The 18227-nt window shown below is 47.8% G+C and overlaps 1 protein-coding gene across 7 annotated transcripts in view; it reads right to left on the bottom strand.

The window, feature by feature from the left end:
* The window catches only part of COBL (cordon-bleu WH2 repeat protein), a 263831-nt gene that overhangs the window by 93426 nt on the left and 152178 nt on the right, over positions 1–18227 (bottom strand). For all 7 annotated transcript variants that reach the window (XM_044385241.3, XM_044385246.3, XM_048213125.2 and 4 more), the window contains one exon: positions 16901–17083. In XM_044385241.3, coding sequence (XP_044241176.2) covers positions 16901–17083 — 183 coding nt within the window. The remainder of the gene's footprint in view (positions 1–16900; positions 17084–18227) is intronic.

The raw sequence follows: 18227 nt of genomic DNA, 5'->3' as shown, positions 1-18227 counted from the left end.
CACACTTCCTAATGGTCAGCAGCCCAAGTGTGGCTAAGCTGGGTCCTCTGCTCAGATCTCACAAGACTGTAGTCAAGGTATTATCCAGGCTGTATTCCCCATCTGGAACATCCACTTGCGAGCTCACTGAGATTGTTGGAAGAGTTTCTGTCCTTGCAGCTGTCTGACTGAAAGACCTGGCTTCTTACTATGGACTGGGAGTCATCTTCAGGTGCCAGAGGCCACCTGCATTTCCCTATCACATGGTCTATTTCCAATGCAGTTCATTTCGTGAGTGTTGGCTTGTCTGAGGTTAGCACGGGAATCTCTCCCTCTGGTCTGCTAAGATGAAATCTTATAGAAAATGTAATCAAGGGAGTGACATCCCATCACCTTTACCTTATAATGAAATTTAATCAGGTCAGTGACATCCCATATCCCATGGGTCAGAGACGAGTTGCAGGTCCCAGCACACCCAGGGAGAGGGGATTGAACAAGGATGTGAATCACAGATGGCCACATTAGGGTATGTTGGTCTCTAGGACCAGAAATATATTTTACGGACTTATAATTTGGGGCCTTCGGAAATAAAATAACTTCTCCAGAGTTATAAAGGTTAGTGTTGATGTCTCCTCAGGTTCAAATCCAGGCACAGCCTACATCCTCCAGGTATACCCCGTACATGCAAACAACAAAGCTATGCTCTATGCTGTGGGAACAGTCTGGATGCAGCCACGGAGGAGCAGCAATAAAAGAAGGAGGACATCTACAAATCACTGCTTTCTAGTCTCCTGGGAGTCACATGAGACACCCCATCAATGTCTGCAACTCGGAACTCTCTCCAACATGAAATTGGTTTCCAAAGTCCTGGAGTTGCCTGAAAGCTTTTTATTTCCCCATATATATTTAAAGTCACCAGAGAATAGTGTATCACCTCAGAAAGCCCCACAAATAATTCACAAATAACACACTTTAATTCAGGAAAATCAAAATATTAAAACACACCTATCAAAATGATAGGAACATTATGTGGCAAATAAAGATGATCTCAGTTTGGTTATAAATCAAGTGTCTCTGGTGATTTTATTACCTCTCTTAAGTTACCGTGATAGTCAGGGTCTATATTCTAGAATCTGCTGTAATCTGGATGATGTGTATGATAACACAGTTTCTAATAGTTCTTACCAGGACCTAGCTCAATATTAACAGAGTTATTAATTTCCTAAGTAAGAGCTGTAAAGCATTAATCTGAGAAACAAGTTCTTTCCAAGAAACCATAACTTACTAGCTGGCTTATGTGGGGAAGCCCATTAACCTTGGGCCCTTGTTTATAAAGTAAACGAAGAAGAGAGCTAGGCTGTGTTCTGGATCTGCGGAAGGTCCTTTCACCTCTAAAATTAGCCTCTCTGTGTTAATATGGAAACTGGAAAGTAAGTAAAGTTTATAAGGGGAAAAATAAGAATTTGTATCTCAAATATAGGTCAACTGTCTGTTGAGCTAATGCCTTTGCAGTCAACCCATGTGGTCCTCCACATAAACAGGCAGATGCTGATCATTATTATTTAGATGTTTTCCAAATTATTCTCAGGGTAAAACTGTTCACTTAAAAAGAATATTCATCTATGAAGGGCTTTATATATTTGAAAATTCTTGCTAATTTTGTAAGTACCGTTACAAGTTCTGTTAATACATTAGTCTTTCAAAACCACCTTGGTTATGTAGACAGGCATTGGTATTATTCTTATTTTACTTTTAAGGAAACAGAACCCAGGGAAGTTGATTGGCAAGTCCCTTTGAGGGACTTGTCCAAAGTTATACAGATGGCAAATGGGTGAGAAAGACCATATAACCTCCAAATGACCAGATCTCATTTAAATACACAATGTCTATTTCCATCAGCAAAGACACACTACATGCTTTCAGATTTTTTGCTGGAGTCCTATTTTGGTGACCTTAACATATGGGACAAAGTAAATAGTAAATAAGGTAGTATGGAAAAAAAAGAGAAAACCCCAGAGTCCTTTATAACTCCAGCCTGAGTGGACCAGAGAGGGATGAGACAATGTTGTCAAAATGGTGTGATGTGTAGGAGAAAGGAAGTACATGGAATGGGAGAGTGGAGGATCGAAAGTGTAAGCTATTTCACTGATAAATAAATCTACCCACGAAAAGTGTTTCAGGATCAGTGAACATTCACTGAAAATATTTTACTCAGTGGGGCACCTGGGTGGCTCAGTCAGTTAAGCGTCTGCCTTCAGCTCAGGTCATGATCCTGGGGTCCTAGAATCAAGCCCTGCATTGGGCTCCCTGCTTAGTGAGGAGTCAGCTTCTCTCTCTGCCCTTCACACCGCTTGTGCTCTCTCAAATAAATAAATAAAATCTTAAAAAAAAGATTTCATTTAAGATTTTACCTTTTAAAGGAAATGGTGAAATCACTTATCAATAATCATTTATTTTTAAGTGATAAATAATCATTTATTTTTCATAGTAAGTGAATCACTTACTATTATCTTTAGTTTCAATTGCAGTAAAATACATGCAATATAAAAATAATTTTTAAATTTAAATTCAATTAACATATACTGTATTATTTGTTTCAGAGGAAAATAAGTTTTAAGCATGCAGTTCAGTAGCATTAAGCACATTTCAAGTGTATAACCAACCTCTAGAACTCATTCTGTCTTGCAAAATGGAAACTCTATACTCATAGAACAACAACGCCCTGCTCTCCCTCCCCTAGCTCCCGGCAGCCACCAGTATACTTTCTGAATCTACGATTCTGATGACTCTATGGATCTCAAGTAAGTGGAATCATTTGTTTTTTTGTGATGGGTTTCCATCACTTAGCACAATGTCACGGGTCATCCATGTTATAACAGGTGTCAGAATGCCCTTCCTTTTTAAGGCCGAATAATACTCCACTGTAGGGATGTACCGCATTTGTTATCCATGTATCCATCTATGGGTGCTTGGGTTGCTTCTGCTATCACGAATAATGCTGCCAACAACTTGAGTGTGAAAATATCCTGAGTCTCCGTTTTTGATTCTTTTGGTTATATACCCCGAAGTGGAAGTGTTGGATCATATGGTAATTGTATTTTTATTTATTTTTTTAAAACTGCCATACTGTTTCTCGTAGTGGCTGCACCATTTTACATTAACACCAGGAGTGCACAAGGGTTCCAATTTCCCCACGGCCTTGACCATAGTTGTTATTTTCTGTTTTGTTTTTTGGTTTTGATAAGTAGCCATCCTAATGGGGTATGAGGTGGAATCTTGATTTGGTTTTGATTTGTAATTCCTTCATAATTAGTGATGCTGAGCACCTTTCCTGGGCTTACTGGCTTTCTGCATATTTTCTTTATAGAAATGCCTATCCAAGTTCTTTGCTCATTTTTGAGTTATTTCTTATTGTTGCATATATGTGTTCTTGATATATTCTGAATATTAACACTTTATCAGATACATGCATCTCAACTATTTTCTCCCATTTTGTAGGTTTCCTGGTCACTCTGTTGATCGTGTCCTTTGATGCAGAGAAGCATAGCTTCTTCACAGAGACTCAAACTGTGTGAAGTTGGCTGAGAAATAAATCAAATGTTTCTAAACATGCAGGGCAACCAACCACAATGCAGCCAGATCAGGGACGGCTAGGAACGGAAGTTCAAGACCAAATGGGGCTGTCCTTGGCTCTGCACTTGGCTCTCGGTCCCAAAGGCCCAATGATGCCTTGAAGAGAGGAATTAGGGTCTTTTACATGGTAAATTTAAAATACTGATTTGAATTCTAAAACCCACTGTTCTGATTGTTGGGTATCAGGGTGATTGGAAAGACTTCTAAAAATATTCAGATATAAAGAAGCAACGTGCAAAGGTAAGAAAAATAATGAAATCATGATGTTACCAGGTTCTCTTTATAACAAGAAACAGACCATTGGTTCCCACGGTTGATGGTCAAAACCAAAGTGACAAGAGGGACAATGTGTGGAGACGAGACCCACACACTTCGACAGTGAAGATTGAAACTGTGTGCGGCTAGAACATAAAGCCTGGCTTTCCTTTCCTTTGTGTCAACACAACGTCAACGCGGAGGAACGCAGCAAACTCACTCTTCATTCTGATGTTATCACAGGGGTCTCCGTAAATGTCACACTCAGACGACAGCTAAAAATACATGAGAATCTAGTCTTCTTCAAATAGGCTTGCTTCTGTAGCTGGAAGTGTCGGGGAGGAAAGGGCCCGTAACAAAATGTGGATGTAAAACCACCAAAATAGCTCCCATTTCCTTTCTCTGCAAACTCTCCGTATCCTCCACCCTGTTATCTCCACCCAAGGAAGTTCGTTTGTGGCACCGACTGTTTTCCTATGCTCTGCAATGGGATGGGACGCTCTGGGTTCACATGGATGTTTGTTTGGACGAAGGAATAAGACTTCCTCTGAACACAATGCAGATCTTTGCCTCCTCGCGGAAGAAGGAAACGTCCCAAATATGCAATCTCCTAGCATTTCCACTTCCCCCAACATTTAAAAAAACTCTGTTCTGCACCATAATACATTTTGCATTTGCTTTTCCATATTTTAGGATTTAAACAAAACCTATATGTGGCTGTTTCTTTCAAAAGGACTTTGTGCAAATCCATTATTTAATTTTGCACTAGTTTTAGTGATTTGCTAACCCAGCAGATGTACTTTATATCTGGAACATTTTTTTTTTTCTTAAGACCTCATTTATTTATTTGAGAGACAGAGAGCAAGGGAGAGAGAGAGAGAGGGAGAGAGAGAGAGAAAGCGCACAAGAAGAGGGGGGCAGAAGGAGAAGCAGGGTCCCCGCTATGCAGGGAGTTGGACATGGGGCTCGATCCTGGGACTCCAGGATCATGACTGGAGCCGAAGACAGATGCTTCACTGACTGAGCCACCATGCGTCCCTGATCTGGAACATTTGAAGACTCAATGACAGAATTATTTTTTAAAGGGCTGCCTCAAAAGCAGACCGAGTTAGGCTAGGTCTGAAAGAAAGTCATACGGTCCCACTAGTTTTATCCTTCCTTCCTGTCGAGACTCCTGAAGCCCCATGACGCAGTGCATGAGCGGATACACAGATTTTTGCAAATTGGGTAGAGCCACAAAAATAATAAAAAAATATAAACGGGTTTCAGAGTAGTCAAGCTTCTGTATCTTTGGCTCGGGCAAACCAGGTGACATCCACTCCACTGACTCGGTCACTCTGCCCAGAGAACAGCAGGCTGGCATTCCTCAGGACTAGTCTGCCAGTTTTGCTTCATTTCCTTGACAAAGGGCACATGTGGAGGTGAAGTAAATCTGTCCTGATTCAGCCAGATGTTCCAGCTGTAGGATCACCTCCATAAGAAGCAGGATGGGCTGTCGAGAAAGAGCTCCATGGACTCGGAGCATGGAGAATTTGCTCTGTGGCAAAATCAGGGGATTTGCAGTGAAGGATGGAGCGTGAATATGTTCTTCCTCCAAGAAGATCTTTAGAATTTTTTAAAAAAGATTTATTTATTTATTTTAAAGAGAGAGAGAGCACATGTGGGAAGGGGGAGAGGGAGAGAGAGAAAAACTTTAGCAGACTCTGTGTTGAGCATGGAGCCTGACGTGGGGCTCGATCTCACGACCCTGAGATCATGACCTGAGCTGAAACCGAGAGTCAGACGCTTAACTGACTGCACCAGCCAGGGGACCCTCAAATTGTTTTTAATCTGGGCGTTTTCATTCTCCACTAGCAAACGCACGCCTTCTCTGTCAATGACGAATAAATGAGCGTGCTTCTCCGTTACAAACCTCCTATCCATTTGAGAATCTCCACGTCACAAGAGACAATGGCAGGGGTGGTTATGATGGGCCAGCACCGGCTCCCACCTGTGCCCTACAGCACCTCCTGCACAGGGTGCGGAGCCGGGATTCAAGCCCACGCGTCTCCCACTCAAACACGATGCCACCTGATGGCCACACGTTTCCCTCTGACCCCCATCAGCGCCCACGCGGGAGAACTTCCTGCCAGAAAGATGTCTCTGGGAGGCCCGACTTCTGCCACTGACTGGTATGGCCCTGTGACCTCTCTTCACCTTGGTAGACCTTGTGTCCTCACTGGTACAGTGAAGACAAGAACAGCACGTACTTCACGAGAATATCATACAGATTAAGTTCAATGAGATGACGACGTACGTGTGGTCTTAGCAGAGTAGCTGAAACACAACAAGGACTGAGCCGTCGTTGGGTCATTGTAATTGTCTTCATGCTGACCTTGGCACCAGCTGGCTGAGGAATGGATGACGTGCCTTCTCTGCCCAACTGCCCTGGAAATCTGTTTGCTGCTGAGTGTACTTCTGCACATGGTTGGTCTGGCACAATGACCTTCCGTCCCCCGCTGAGTTACCAGTTAAAACACTACCGGCCAGGATGGAACGTCTTTCTAGGCTAGGACTGTATCTATGATCTGCATGCCACCTGCTGGGAAAGAATCTGGAAGTGACCCCTCCACCCAGTCTAGTCTCTGACCCCTGGCATGGGAATTAGGGGGGATCATAAAAAGCAAGGTTGCAAGTGAGAATTTCCCACGGATTGGACCCCTTTGCCATAATCTACCCAGACAAGGGCCATTCTCCGGTATCTGCTCCAGTTAAATACTGAAAGCATATAAAGCACCTAATCTTATTTGCTCTCGAATTCCTTATGGCCAAGAAAACTGTGTAAATGGAAACCCAGCTTGCTTTTGTTATGGACTAAATTCTGCACCACCGTCTCCAAAATTTGTACCTTGAAGTCCTAATCCCCGTACCTCAGAATGTGACTATATGTGGAGAGAGGGTCTTTAAAGAGGTGATTAAGTAAAAATGAGGCCATTAGGGCGATTCCCATATTTCTTGTTGAAGAGGGAGAGACAGCGGGGATGTGCATGCACGTAGGGAAGGCCATGGGAGCATGCAGTGCAGACACAACCATCGTTAAGCCACGAGAGGCCTCAGGAGCACCCCAATCTTGGACAAACAGCCTCAGAACTGTGAGAAATCAATTTCTGTGGCTCCAGCCCCCGTCTGTGGTGTCTTGTCACAGTAGCCCAGCAAATGGGTTCCCTTTCAACTTAGCTGGCAGGCGGTCACTGTGTCTGGTCACAGCTCAAACTACAAGGCTTTCCTTCGTGGCCTGAGCAAACCACTCACCCTCTGCGTGCCCATCCCCTATGAAAAGGAGCCAGCAGTCCCTACAAGAGCGGCTAAGAAAACGTAGGATAACGTTGCATTGCCTTCCTAGGAGATCATGAGACCCAACACTTCATCTAAATGCCACATGGTGCCTCCCCACATTCATCACGCCAGCACCCCAATTCTGCCTCACAGATGATCTTCCCTATAACCCATGAAAACAAGCATTTCTAGAATAGCGGCCCACACGCTGGTCCCCGTCCTGTCCTCTGGACACAGCCCCCGTTCAGGACAGGAACTCACCATGACCCAGTGAGCCTTTACATGTCTCCACTGAAATATTCTGCTATTTCTAGACTCTTCAATTTCTAGAATGTTCTCTTCTTGGCATTTTTTAATTTTTTTCCTCTCAAAATGTGTTGTTGAGACACAGCCCCTCCAGGCACCAAGCAGTGTGGGGCTAGAGCCACCTCCCCCTACCATCACATTACTGTAAACTCTTCCCAGTCTCAACTGCCTGCCCACTCCTCCAAAATACCTGTGCCTTTTCTGCAGCTGCGGCCATTCCTGCACCGGAAATCTAGGCCCCAGGGTCAGCCTTGGATTGGAGCACATCAAGCAGCCTCGACGGGACCTGGGTATGGGGTTACACTTGTCCAGGGTCTACAGCATGCGGGACACAGGAGCGGCGGGTCTAGGGGCCATTAGAGATGCTGATGCCCCCTCACCCCCGAATGTCATCTCACTGAAGATCACTCTGGATCCTGGCAGGCCTCCTGTCTCGCTGCCCCCAGGCGCCCGAGCCTCCTGATGACTTGGAAGTCATCGATCACAAGGCCCATTCTCCCTGTGTGTGTCACCGGAGACCTTCCGGGTAGACAACGGTTCATTTGTCATGGCCGAAGCAAAGCCATGCAGCCTCGCAGGACTCTCCCTGGCCCTTCTGTCATCCAGCCCACACTTGTTTGTTTATGAAATGCTCACTGACGGATGACTGCATGCCAGGCATGGTGTGTGGGGCTGGGGCGTACCGGGAACAGCTCAAGGTCCCCAGTCGGGATTCAGCCAAGTGGGTGGCAAGTCTACACTGTGTACTCAAGGCCATGGGGAGGGGGTGGGGTGCTGTGGCTCCTGAACGTGTCCCCAGCGGTCCCTCTGCATAGTGGCACCTTACTGACCTCTGCTAAGGGGTTCTCTGAGGAGAGCTAAGGGCGAGAGGCCACTGCAGAGCGACCGAACTGGAAAATCCCAAATGCTGTAAAATGCCCTACAAGTCACAGTGTCTGGGGATGGCTCGTCATGTCCACGGAGAGGGGCAGGAGCCGCGGAGAGGGGAATGCACACCGCCCAGCCAGTCAGACAGCTACGTATAACCCAAACGCCCAGGGCGAGGTGCCTGAGAGAAGAAGTCTGCTTTCATCCTGAGAGAGAGCACAACCGCACGGACACATCACGGAGGTTCTGCACTCTGCTGAGGGGAAGATGCAGCGGGACGATGCTTTCTTTCTCCATAGGAAGTCACCTGTTGCACCTGCTATGTACAAAAAGCAGGGGAGGGGGCATTACGGGGGAAGGGGTGCTCCGCGTGTCTTTTGTGGAAGAAGTCTGAATTTTATAAAGAAACATTCACAACAGGCCCAGGGACAAACACACAGAAGAAGCCAGAGGCCCCACCTTTCTGCCTGCCCAAGGACAGGGCCAGGCCAGTGGGAGGAGGACAGGGACGGAGGGGCTTTCCTGCAGGGTGACTGGGAGGGCGGAAGGGGCCATCTGCATCCACTCCACCCCCCCGGGGGAGAGAGGCTCTGCTGAGTTACCAACCTGCATCCCCCAAAACACAAAGGGCTAAGCCCTGCACTGCGCCTGACCTTCAGAGGAGGGCCGGGCACAGCCACACGGGAAGGAAATGGAAACACGGCGCTCCCACGGTATTCCAGAACATTAAAGTGCGTCGTTTGGTTAACAGCGGGGAGGTGGAAAGCCCCCCGCCACCCTGAAAGGAAGCCTGGCAGCTGCCCTGGGTTTGTAAGGATGTCTATTCAAACCCTGGGACAAGTCTCTGAGACTCAGGACCCCCCACCCTGATGCCGGCACCTCTTCCTCGTCAAGGTCTCTGTGTCTCTGACAAAGTCACAGAGGGAACGTGGCCACTCGAGGCACTTTGACTTCCACAGCTCTGACTCTGCAGGTTGGGGCATCGGCCCCAGCCCCCCAGATTAGAAGGGTCATCACACACAGTGGAGGGTGCACAGAGGGTCTGACCCCTTGGCTACGCCATCTCTGACCTGCAGTGGGGCTGGCCTGACTCAGTTTCCTCAACTCAGCTGAAGAAGGGCCATCACAATGAGCAAACTTGCCGGGGGGCTGTGAGGGTGAAGTCAACAATTGATGCGGCCACATATTTTACGGATGGCAAAAGAGTGCAACACGCACACACAGATACATATATGTCTGTGCATGTGTTATTTTTGAAGAAATGTGGTGAAGAGGCATTAAAATAGCAAATGGACAGAAGGGAGTTTCACAGGACACACAGATAGCAGGCAGAATGGTCTGGGGGACAGAAAAGGAGCGACACTCAGAGAGAAGGTCCGGGGCAGGGGCGGGAGAGAGAGCGGAGAGCTTCCCTCTCTGCTGCTGTTCTCTACGTAGCCCTCCCATTTCATCTCCAGATTTTGGGAGGCTCCTGCACCCATTTAACAGATGAGAAACATACTATGGAGCAGAGTTCAGCCTTCGGCCATACCCGAGGCTCTTTCCCCTCCCCTGGGCTGCAGGTGCCCCATTCTGATCGTCCCCACAGAGCACAGGTGAATGTATGTGCGTGTGTGTGTGTGCGTGCATGAGTGTGTGTGTGTGTCTGAGTGTGTGTGTGTGTCTGTGTGTGTGTGTCCCGTCCTCAGAAGCTGACCGCTCCCCAGGAGCCCCTGTCCCCAAAGCAGCTCCTCCATGACCCCCTGTCTCCACACGCAGCTCCCACACCTCCACCCGTCTACACCACACGGTCATTTCTAGCTCTGGCGTCTGGCAGAAGCCTGCACTTGTTGGGTTTCTATCGGTCTCTTCCTGTAGTGACGAGCAAACAGTGCGGGTTCTGGCCAGATTGTTGCCATTTCTAAGTAGGCTCTGTGAGCAGGGCAAACCACTACCCTTTGCATTATATTTTGAAATCAGTGGTTTTCACTTACAGAGGACCCATCTTCACATGCGTGGTAAATGAATCATATATGCACGGAGTGCATTAATGCATATGTTTACTGATGTGGTTAGACCCTAAGACATGTCAGTGAGGCCAGAGACGGAGTCCCCTGCCTCTGCACTTACGTGTTAGAAGCTGGAAGAGAAACGAGACAGAACGGGCAGCGGCACAGACTGTGACCAGAGGGTGGACGGTGACGGGGCCCCGTGGAGAGGACACGTTAAAGGCCTCTTCGGGCAGGGTGTGAGGGCATGGGGAGATGTGTTGGGCCCAGAGTGTGGAGGCCCACAGGCCAAGGTGAGAACTTAGTTATTCTCCAGTGTATGCAAGGGGGAGACGGGCCCCCGCTTGTGTGTGACCAGTGTTGCTTTAGCAGTGGTGTAGAGAAGAGTCTGGAGAGGGAGGGGCAGGTGTAGAAGTAGGGGGAGCGAGGAGGGGGCCACTGCAGTGGGGGTCGTCCCAGAAGCAGGAGCACCTAGACCAAGGTGCTAAGGTGGGGGCGGGGGAGGTGGCCGGCTTTGGGATCAGGCCTCGCTGACAGGTGGAGGGGCATGAGAGAAAGGTGAGTCTGCAGCCTCCCCTCCTCATGTCACACAGGGGGTCGGTCTGGGTGGGGCCTCTTCCCCTCCGGGGTCCCTGGCACATAGGCAGATTGAAGGGGCCACTCTTCCTTCTCTCCTGAACTGACCTTCAAATCCTGCCTGGTCAGCACAGCGTTCCGGGAAGCCGAATGGCTGAGCCAGGCTCATGTGAACACCACCCACACGCTGGAGGTCATCAGAGGTCTTTGATTACTACGAAGAATAATTTTTTAAAAAGATTTATTTATTTAATTGAGAGGGAGAGAGAGAGAGCACACGCATGAGCAGGGGGGGCAGGAGAGGGAGAAGCAGGCTCCCCGCTGAGCAGGGACCCAACTCGGGGCTCCATCCCAGGACCCCGGGATCATGACCTGAGCCGAAGGCAGACGCTTCACTGACTGAGCCACCCAGGTGCCCCGGAAGAGTAATTGAAAAATGATTTTTTAAAAGTCTCCAAGCATCATCCACTTTGCCAGAAACAAATTAACCACCACGAGTCAGGACACACAGAACTTAAAGGAGCCTTCACCCCAGGAGAAGGACCGTGGACATGGCTCTACGGGACTAGGGATCCCATTCACCCCAACATCCTCATGGATGATCAATTTCATTAGCAACAACCATCAGTCCTAACAGCAGAGAGGAGAACGCATTTGGAGCCCACTCTGGTCCGTGGCTGGTCCGTCGCCCTGCTCGGTGGGGACTCCCCCGCCCCACGGCTGCTAGGGCTCCGTGCTGGGGCCTTCTGTCTGCTGGGGATTGGGATGCAGAATGAGGTCGGGAACATGCCAGAATGAGGCAATACGCTGTCACAGGAACCACCAAATGCACACTTTAGTTCTGGACAAAACGTTTCGTTGGGGGTATGCTCAGCAATTTCTCATAATATTCTAATCACCTGATTTTCAGGATGCTTCCAGAAATGGAGCCTCAAGTGGGAATACTTTCCCCTAGTTTCTAACACATGCAGATTACCCTAATTATTGGCACAGTACAAAACACTGTGTTTATGTGTACATTGCACTGAGATATTCAAGGAATGAATATTAATTTTTGCTCTTAAGTGCAGGGCTTGCGAATAGCAGCTGCTCAACACATATTTATCAAATACATAAACAATTTTTCATGGAAAAATCTATTTTGGGTTATACCAATAACTGATAAAACACCAACCTCCCCCATCTCTCATTTTAATGCCCAATACCACCAGTTATTCTAGTCCCAATACAACAAACTTGAAATCGTGTACAAGTGTGCTTGTCACGTTGGAATTTTATGGTGTTGGATTCTCTCGGCAATGAATGCAATAATTCAAGTACTATAGGACGAAAGAAAGCCTGGATGGCTAAAATACTTTCTGAATTACTTTAACTTACAATAAAAAAGGATTTATAGTTGTTATAGGCACAACAGCAGGCGTAGAAGGACCGTGTGCCGACTGACAAAAATGATAACTCCAGTTAGACAACACAGCATTTTCTAGTCAAGTCCCACAAGTTAGTTTTAATCAGACGACAGAGCGAAAAGTGAAAGAAGCCGCTCTGCAGCCAGCAAAGTGTTGTACAGAGGCAGAAGTCGGCGAGTGGGGTTTACGGTTGCTTTGATCCTGAGTAGGTAAACTGAGTCACCCAAGGACGGATTACTGGACAGGGTTCTCTTCTCGTTCTTCTCAGAGAGAGGCTCCAAAGCCTTAAAAGGATGAGCAACTGCCCCCCGATAATCTCTGACAGTGTGGACTGGTGAACAGGGTATTCAGTCTGTGACTGACGGGGCAGAAATGCCACGGAGGGGGTGGGGCATCATGTAACAGGGTGAACCTGTGCCTGGGCGAGGCAACTTTTTGCACTGCCTTTGATGCTTGCGGCAACGGAGAGTTTGATTTTTAGATTTAGTCTGCCACTTGGTTCACACAGGAGGCTGGCCAGGGCATAGAGCCTTTGCCCCACCGCCCAGCCCTCCCTGCCTCAGGCTCTTGCATCCCTCGATGCCTGGATCTCACTCCACCTGGTCGTGCGGTTCGTGCACGTTGGGGAAGGAAGGGTGGAAGTGGAGGGACTCACCAAGGACTGCCAGGAGGGATGGAGATCGTATCTGGACCCAGGAAGCTGCACAGGGCCCCTGCTCTGACCTCTACAGCATGTACCTGGGAAGGCTGCTTTTAGTGTTTCCATTCTGTAGAGAAGGAAAACTGAGGGCCAGAGAGTGGGTGGAGAGGGGCCCTTGTGGGCACCTGTGTCCGCAGCCCCACTCATAGTCTGAGATCCATGCTGATCCACAGCCCGAGGGGAAACACACATGCAAGGGACAGGAAGACAAGCCTCCTGGGGACAGCTGCATACAAAGGGGGCTCTGAGCCCCACACAGGAGTAGCAAGCAAGAACTCTGCCCTGCATTGGGGTCAGGGACAAGGCTCGAGGTCGTCTCAGCACAGAGCAGAGTAGAATGAGGACCATGTGTGGAACCTCAAAGATAAAAGGAAGAAAAATCCCATCTAGAACCGGCAATCCCTCTGTCCCTCACTCAAGCACTCCCCGGGTCCCAGCAAGAAGAAGCAAGAGCTATTTATTCATCTGAACATCTAACGTCAGGCCCCAGCTAACACTATGGCAACCTGTGCCCAAATACCGTTATACAGCAGACCCATTCATTTCCAGATAACTTTCCTGCTGAAGACTCTTCCCAGGCCTGTTAAGAATATTTACACCGAGCGGCTCTCTCTCACGTTTGTTAGTCTCCGAAGTCTTCCTAGGTGGATCAGGGCAGTGGCATTCTGTGGCACGGCAGTTCTCAAAGTGGGGTTTGCCTGGGAACTTGTTGAAACGCCAGTTCTCAGGCCCTGCCCCAGACCTCCTGAATCAGAAACGCTCAGGGTAGAGCCAAGTAAAATGTGTTTTAACAAGCCCTTTGGGGGTGATTCTGATGCTCACTTGAGTCTGAAAAATGCTGACTTAGCATATGGTGTGCTCACATATATATATCATTCCTGTTTGAGTGTTCTGCTTAACTGAAACTACATTCAAGGTACCGGGAAGGGGAGGACGGTCTGGCCCAGACAGCACTTCTCCTCTGCAAAGATAATGTGGCTCTTTACCCATCTTGCCAATTTTTCTGCCAAGAGGCTTGCACAAGGACACCATTAATTTCATCCACTGGCTCCAACACCTCAGGGAGACGCTCTTTCAAAAGCACTCTTAGAAATTACAAATACCGATGTTTACGTTGTGAATCTATCGTCAGGTAATAAACACGGATACAAAGACTGCGTTTTCGAGAATGTTTCCGATGAGCCGGGACGCAGCTGAAATTATTCCCCCTCTAAGACCTGAATACAGAAACGCAGAATTTTTCAGACCAGATGATAAGAAAAAATCTTCTAAAATAAGAAAATTGACGCGTTTTCCTTTTCCAAAACTAGTCATGTCCTTGAAAATAAGCCTTTCCTTTTCATTCAGGATATTGGTGTTAGCAACAGTTGCACATAAATAAGGCTTTCAAACAAACATCTTATCTTTATATGGAAGGAAGTTCATGAAGAAGGAATTGACGTTTTTCCCCAACAATGACAACAATACATTTTTGGGTTCCTTTCCCAGAAATTAGTAAATAACAAAATACCTTTCATTTAAAAAGGGAAAAAAATGGTCCTAGCAAATGCTTAAATCTAATCCATATGCCACTCATATGCTTAAAAAAGGAGAGGGATTCTGTGAGCCAATTTCTCCACTCATTCTGTGCCAAATAAAACAGATTTCAGTAAAAAGCTTTTACTGCCTCACAGGGAACTCTGTTCATTATTCAGGGTATAGAGAACTATTTATTTTTCATTCAGAATTCCCGATTCTCTACTTACTATACATTTTCCCACTCCAGCAGACTTTATCCACTCTGAAGAGGCACGTTAAAATCTGAAAAACACAGCATCTTCTCTGGATAGAAGACAGTTTTAAAATGCTAATCTGGCTTAGTATCTACATGCTATAACATTAGGGAAACGCAATTCTCATTAAAAAAAAAAACATAAGTCATCGTGATCCTGGAATTCGTGATTTTCACTGCAAAAGAAATATCCTTCCCAATCGAAAGCAAAAAGACGTCCCCAGAGGGGACTGGTTGAAAAATGCTAAATGCTAGAAATACGGTCTGCGGGTTACAAAAAAGTTCAGACTCTCAGCCCCAGCAAAATAAAGAGGCACACGGCACACACACCAGCAGGAAGTCACTGTGTTTGATTTGCACGCTTTAATCATGCAAGCATACCACCAAATGAGGTGCCATATGTGCCTAAAGTTCTTCTCATCATAAGATAACTAAGCTCTCAAAACAACTTCGTGGCATTAGAAAATGCTCAGGAAACACAAAACTCAAAATACCTTCTTCTAAAATAGGTCACGTTGCAGGCTTTTCCAACAGATTTCTAGCACATGGCTGGAAAGGTCTGTAGAAGATTTGTTAAGATTTAGGAAGACTGATGGACAGACAGGGGTGCCTGGGTGGAATAGGTGATTGAGTATCTGTCTCGATTTTGACTCAGGTTATGAACTCAGGGTCATGAGATTGAGCCCCACATCGGGCTGGCTCTGTGCTCAGTGTGGAGACTGCTTGGGACGCTCTCCTTCTCCCTCTGCTCCTCCCCCTGCCTGCATGCTCTCTCTCCCTCTAAAATAAATAAATAAATAAATCTTTTAAAAAAAGACTGATGGACAGACGGACAACTGGGATAAAAAGGAAACTAAGTAAGAAGTCTGCCGCTCCAGAGAGCCCCTCTGGTAACTTCTAACCACGACCTTGGGCTAAGCATCCCACCTGGGAGGTACAGACTTAGTTTCTGGTTTATTTTAAGGAAAAGCCGTTTTACGAATGAGCAAAAAAGGGTTCCAATCAAGACTAGCAGTAATGTGAAGCACTTGGCCTATATGAAGCAGGGACAGGCCAAGGGACACAAAGGCAGAAGGAAAGGAAATTAAGCCCCTGTGGGAGAATAATGTTCTATAATGTTCCTGTTCATGGTGTGATGTCCCCGTCTACTCCCCATCTCCGCCAGGAACCTGGGCCACCCGTCACTAGGAAACCTCTGAGCTTCATGAAGAATAATACATCCTTATTGACTGCAGGTTGACCTCGTGTCTTGGAATACAAATGGAGCAGGCCCGCTGGGGGCACTGTTGGTCAGCCTTGGGGAACCCATGTTCTCCAAGATTCAGCAGCCTGCTCCCATCCTGGCCACCCCAGGGGCTGTGTCCACCACTGCCCACCCAAATGAGGAAGGATGTATTTGGCGAATACACATCATACTTCCCAGTTTCACCGTGTCCCACTCCAAGCCACAAGAAGAGGAGCCACAGTCCAAGAACAGCCCGGCCCCCAGGAAGGGAGGTTTGGGGATTTCCAATCATGCTTCAAGGTGGCGTGGATGCATGGCAGGAAAGAAGCGCAGGTGAGACCCCAGCTGCTGGGGACAAAAGCTCTTTTCTGTCCACACATAATGACAACCCCTTGCAAAGGAATTAAGTTGCTCTGAAGATAAACTTAACACACACGGCTTCATACATACGCGGTGTCTGCAATGTAGTATCACACAGAAAGTGACTTACTCCCCACTGTCCTGTGAATCTGACTTATTTGGGGCATTTTATATTAATATCACCTACCGTCCCTATCCCATACACACTCCAGAGTCTTCCAGTGCCTTGACCCATGAGTTTTCTCATGGAGCCATCATGACGATACCCAAAATTTCAACATTAGAGATAGAACAAGTGCCAATCAGCAAGCATAAAAAGCACAAAAGTTTCCTACCTTCCATAACTGAAATACATGGCATCTCACCTTTACTTCTACATAAAGCGTAAACATTCACCCGAACACTCTCCCTGCTAAAGCCACACACTTGAAGGATCGTAGGGCATGCAGGGAACTTCTAGAGAGAACTCACTGGTCCATGCGGCAAACGCACAGGCCCCGAGGGCTGCCCTCTGCCTACCTTTTCCGAGGTCTTGTCCTGCACTGGTGGCCCTGCAGCCAACAGGGTCGGGGGAGGAGGGGCCCGTCGCTTCTTCAAGTCCGACTTCACAGACACCCCTGAGATGTTGCTGAGCGAGAGGGATGGACCCAACGTAAGGGAACGGGAATTCACCGACGGGGAGTTGGGCGTCGTCAGGCAGCCCTGCGAGGGGAGAGACAGACAGAAAATCTCATCAGTGTGAGGTGCTTCTCTGTGGGTAGACGCTCCAGCCTGAACACTAAGTGCCAAACCGCCCATCCAAGTTTCTAGTATCATTTCCACTGACAGGCTCGAATGCCCTCAGCAAAATCCGTGTGCTCGCTTTCCCTTACAGCAGAACAGGCTGCGTGACAGATTCCTGCCCGAGGTTTATTTTCGTCATCATGAAGGAAAGAGCGGATCCTTGCGACCGCTAACTACACGCACCAGGCAGACTCAGTTAATGCTCCTGACCCAACTGCGGGTATGAATGATACCCCTGGAAATGTCAGCCTGTCATCAGAACAAGGCGCTGAAAGCAGAAGGAAGAGTCGAGAAGCACATTGCTCCTGGAGAAGAAGACTGTCTTTAGCGCTGCTGACGACACTGACCGCACCTCTGGCCACTCGGTGGCCTCTCCCAAGGTCACCTGTTCCGGGCCCCTTAGGAATGCCTGCCCAGGCTGGGGTGGGGGGAGGCTGGCTCTGGCCCCCCATGACTCTGCCAGAGGTGACACAGGCTTTCTCCTTCCTGGTGCACAGGTGGGGCCACAAGAGCTAATGAAAGGTGTAGGTCCCAAGTAGGCACCTGGAAACCCTCTGAGGTGTGTGTGAACCCTCTGTTCTCACTGCAGTGCCCCTACTCTGTGCCCCTGGCTCTGTAGACTCTGCAGCCTAATATCTGGACTTTGCAGAGAGTAACTGTAGAGCGACTGGATCATTCTCCACCTGGCCCCTGGCAGTAAGTTGCCCAGAATGAAGTTCTGTGTAAAGGGTATGGGGCCGCCTGCTCTGTCTCCCTGTTTTGAAGGGCTTTCTCCGTTTGGGGGTTACTTTACTGTCCCACCCCACCTTCTAACACAGTCTGCCATCTGGAGGGGTTTAGGTTTCTTTGAACCCTCAAAGGTTACGAACAAATGGATGTATGATATAAACGGCGGCCGTGAAGACCGCTGATCGCGGAATGTGGTACCATGTGGTAGGTATCTAATACGCCAAAAATGAATGCAAGCCGACATGCTAATGAGCTGCTTCCGCGGAGCAGTTTCTCCTACTGGGTGTGGGGTTGGGCTGCGGGCTGGTGGGCTAATGGGCACATCGGTTTTCAG

This window comes from Ursus arctos, unplaced genomic scaffold (assembly GCF_023065955.2).
Source record: "Ursus arctos isolate Adak ecotype North America unplaced genomic scaffold, UrsArc2.0 scaffold_3, whole genome shotgun sequence".
NCBI classification, from domain to species: domain Eukaryota; kingdom Metazoa; phylum Chordata; class Mammalia; order Carnivora; family Ursidae; genus Ursus; species Ursus arctos.
The sequence above is the reverse complement of the archived record's forward strand: the minus strand, read 5'-3'. Positions and strand labels throughout refer to the sequence as shown.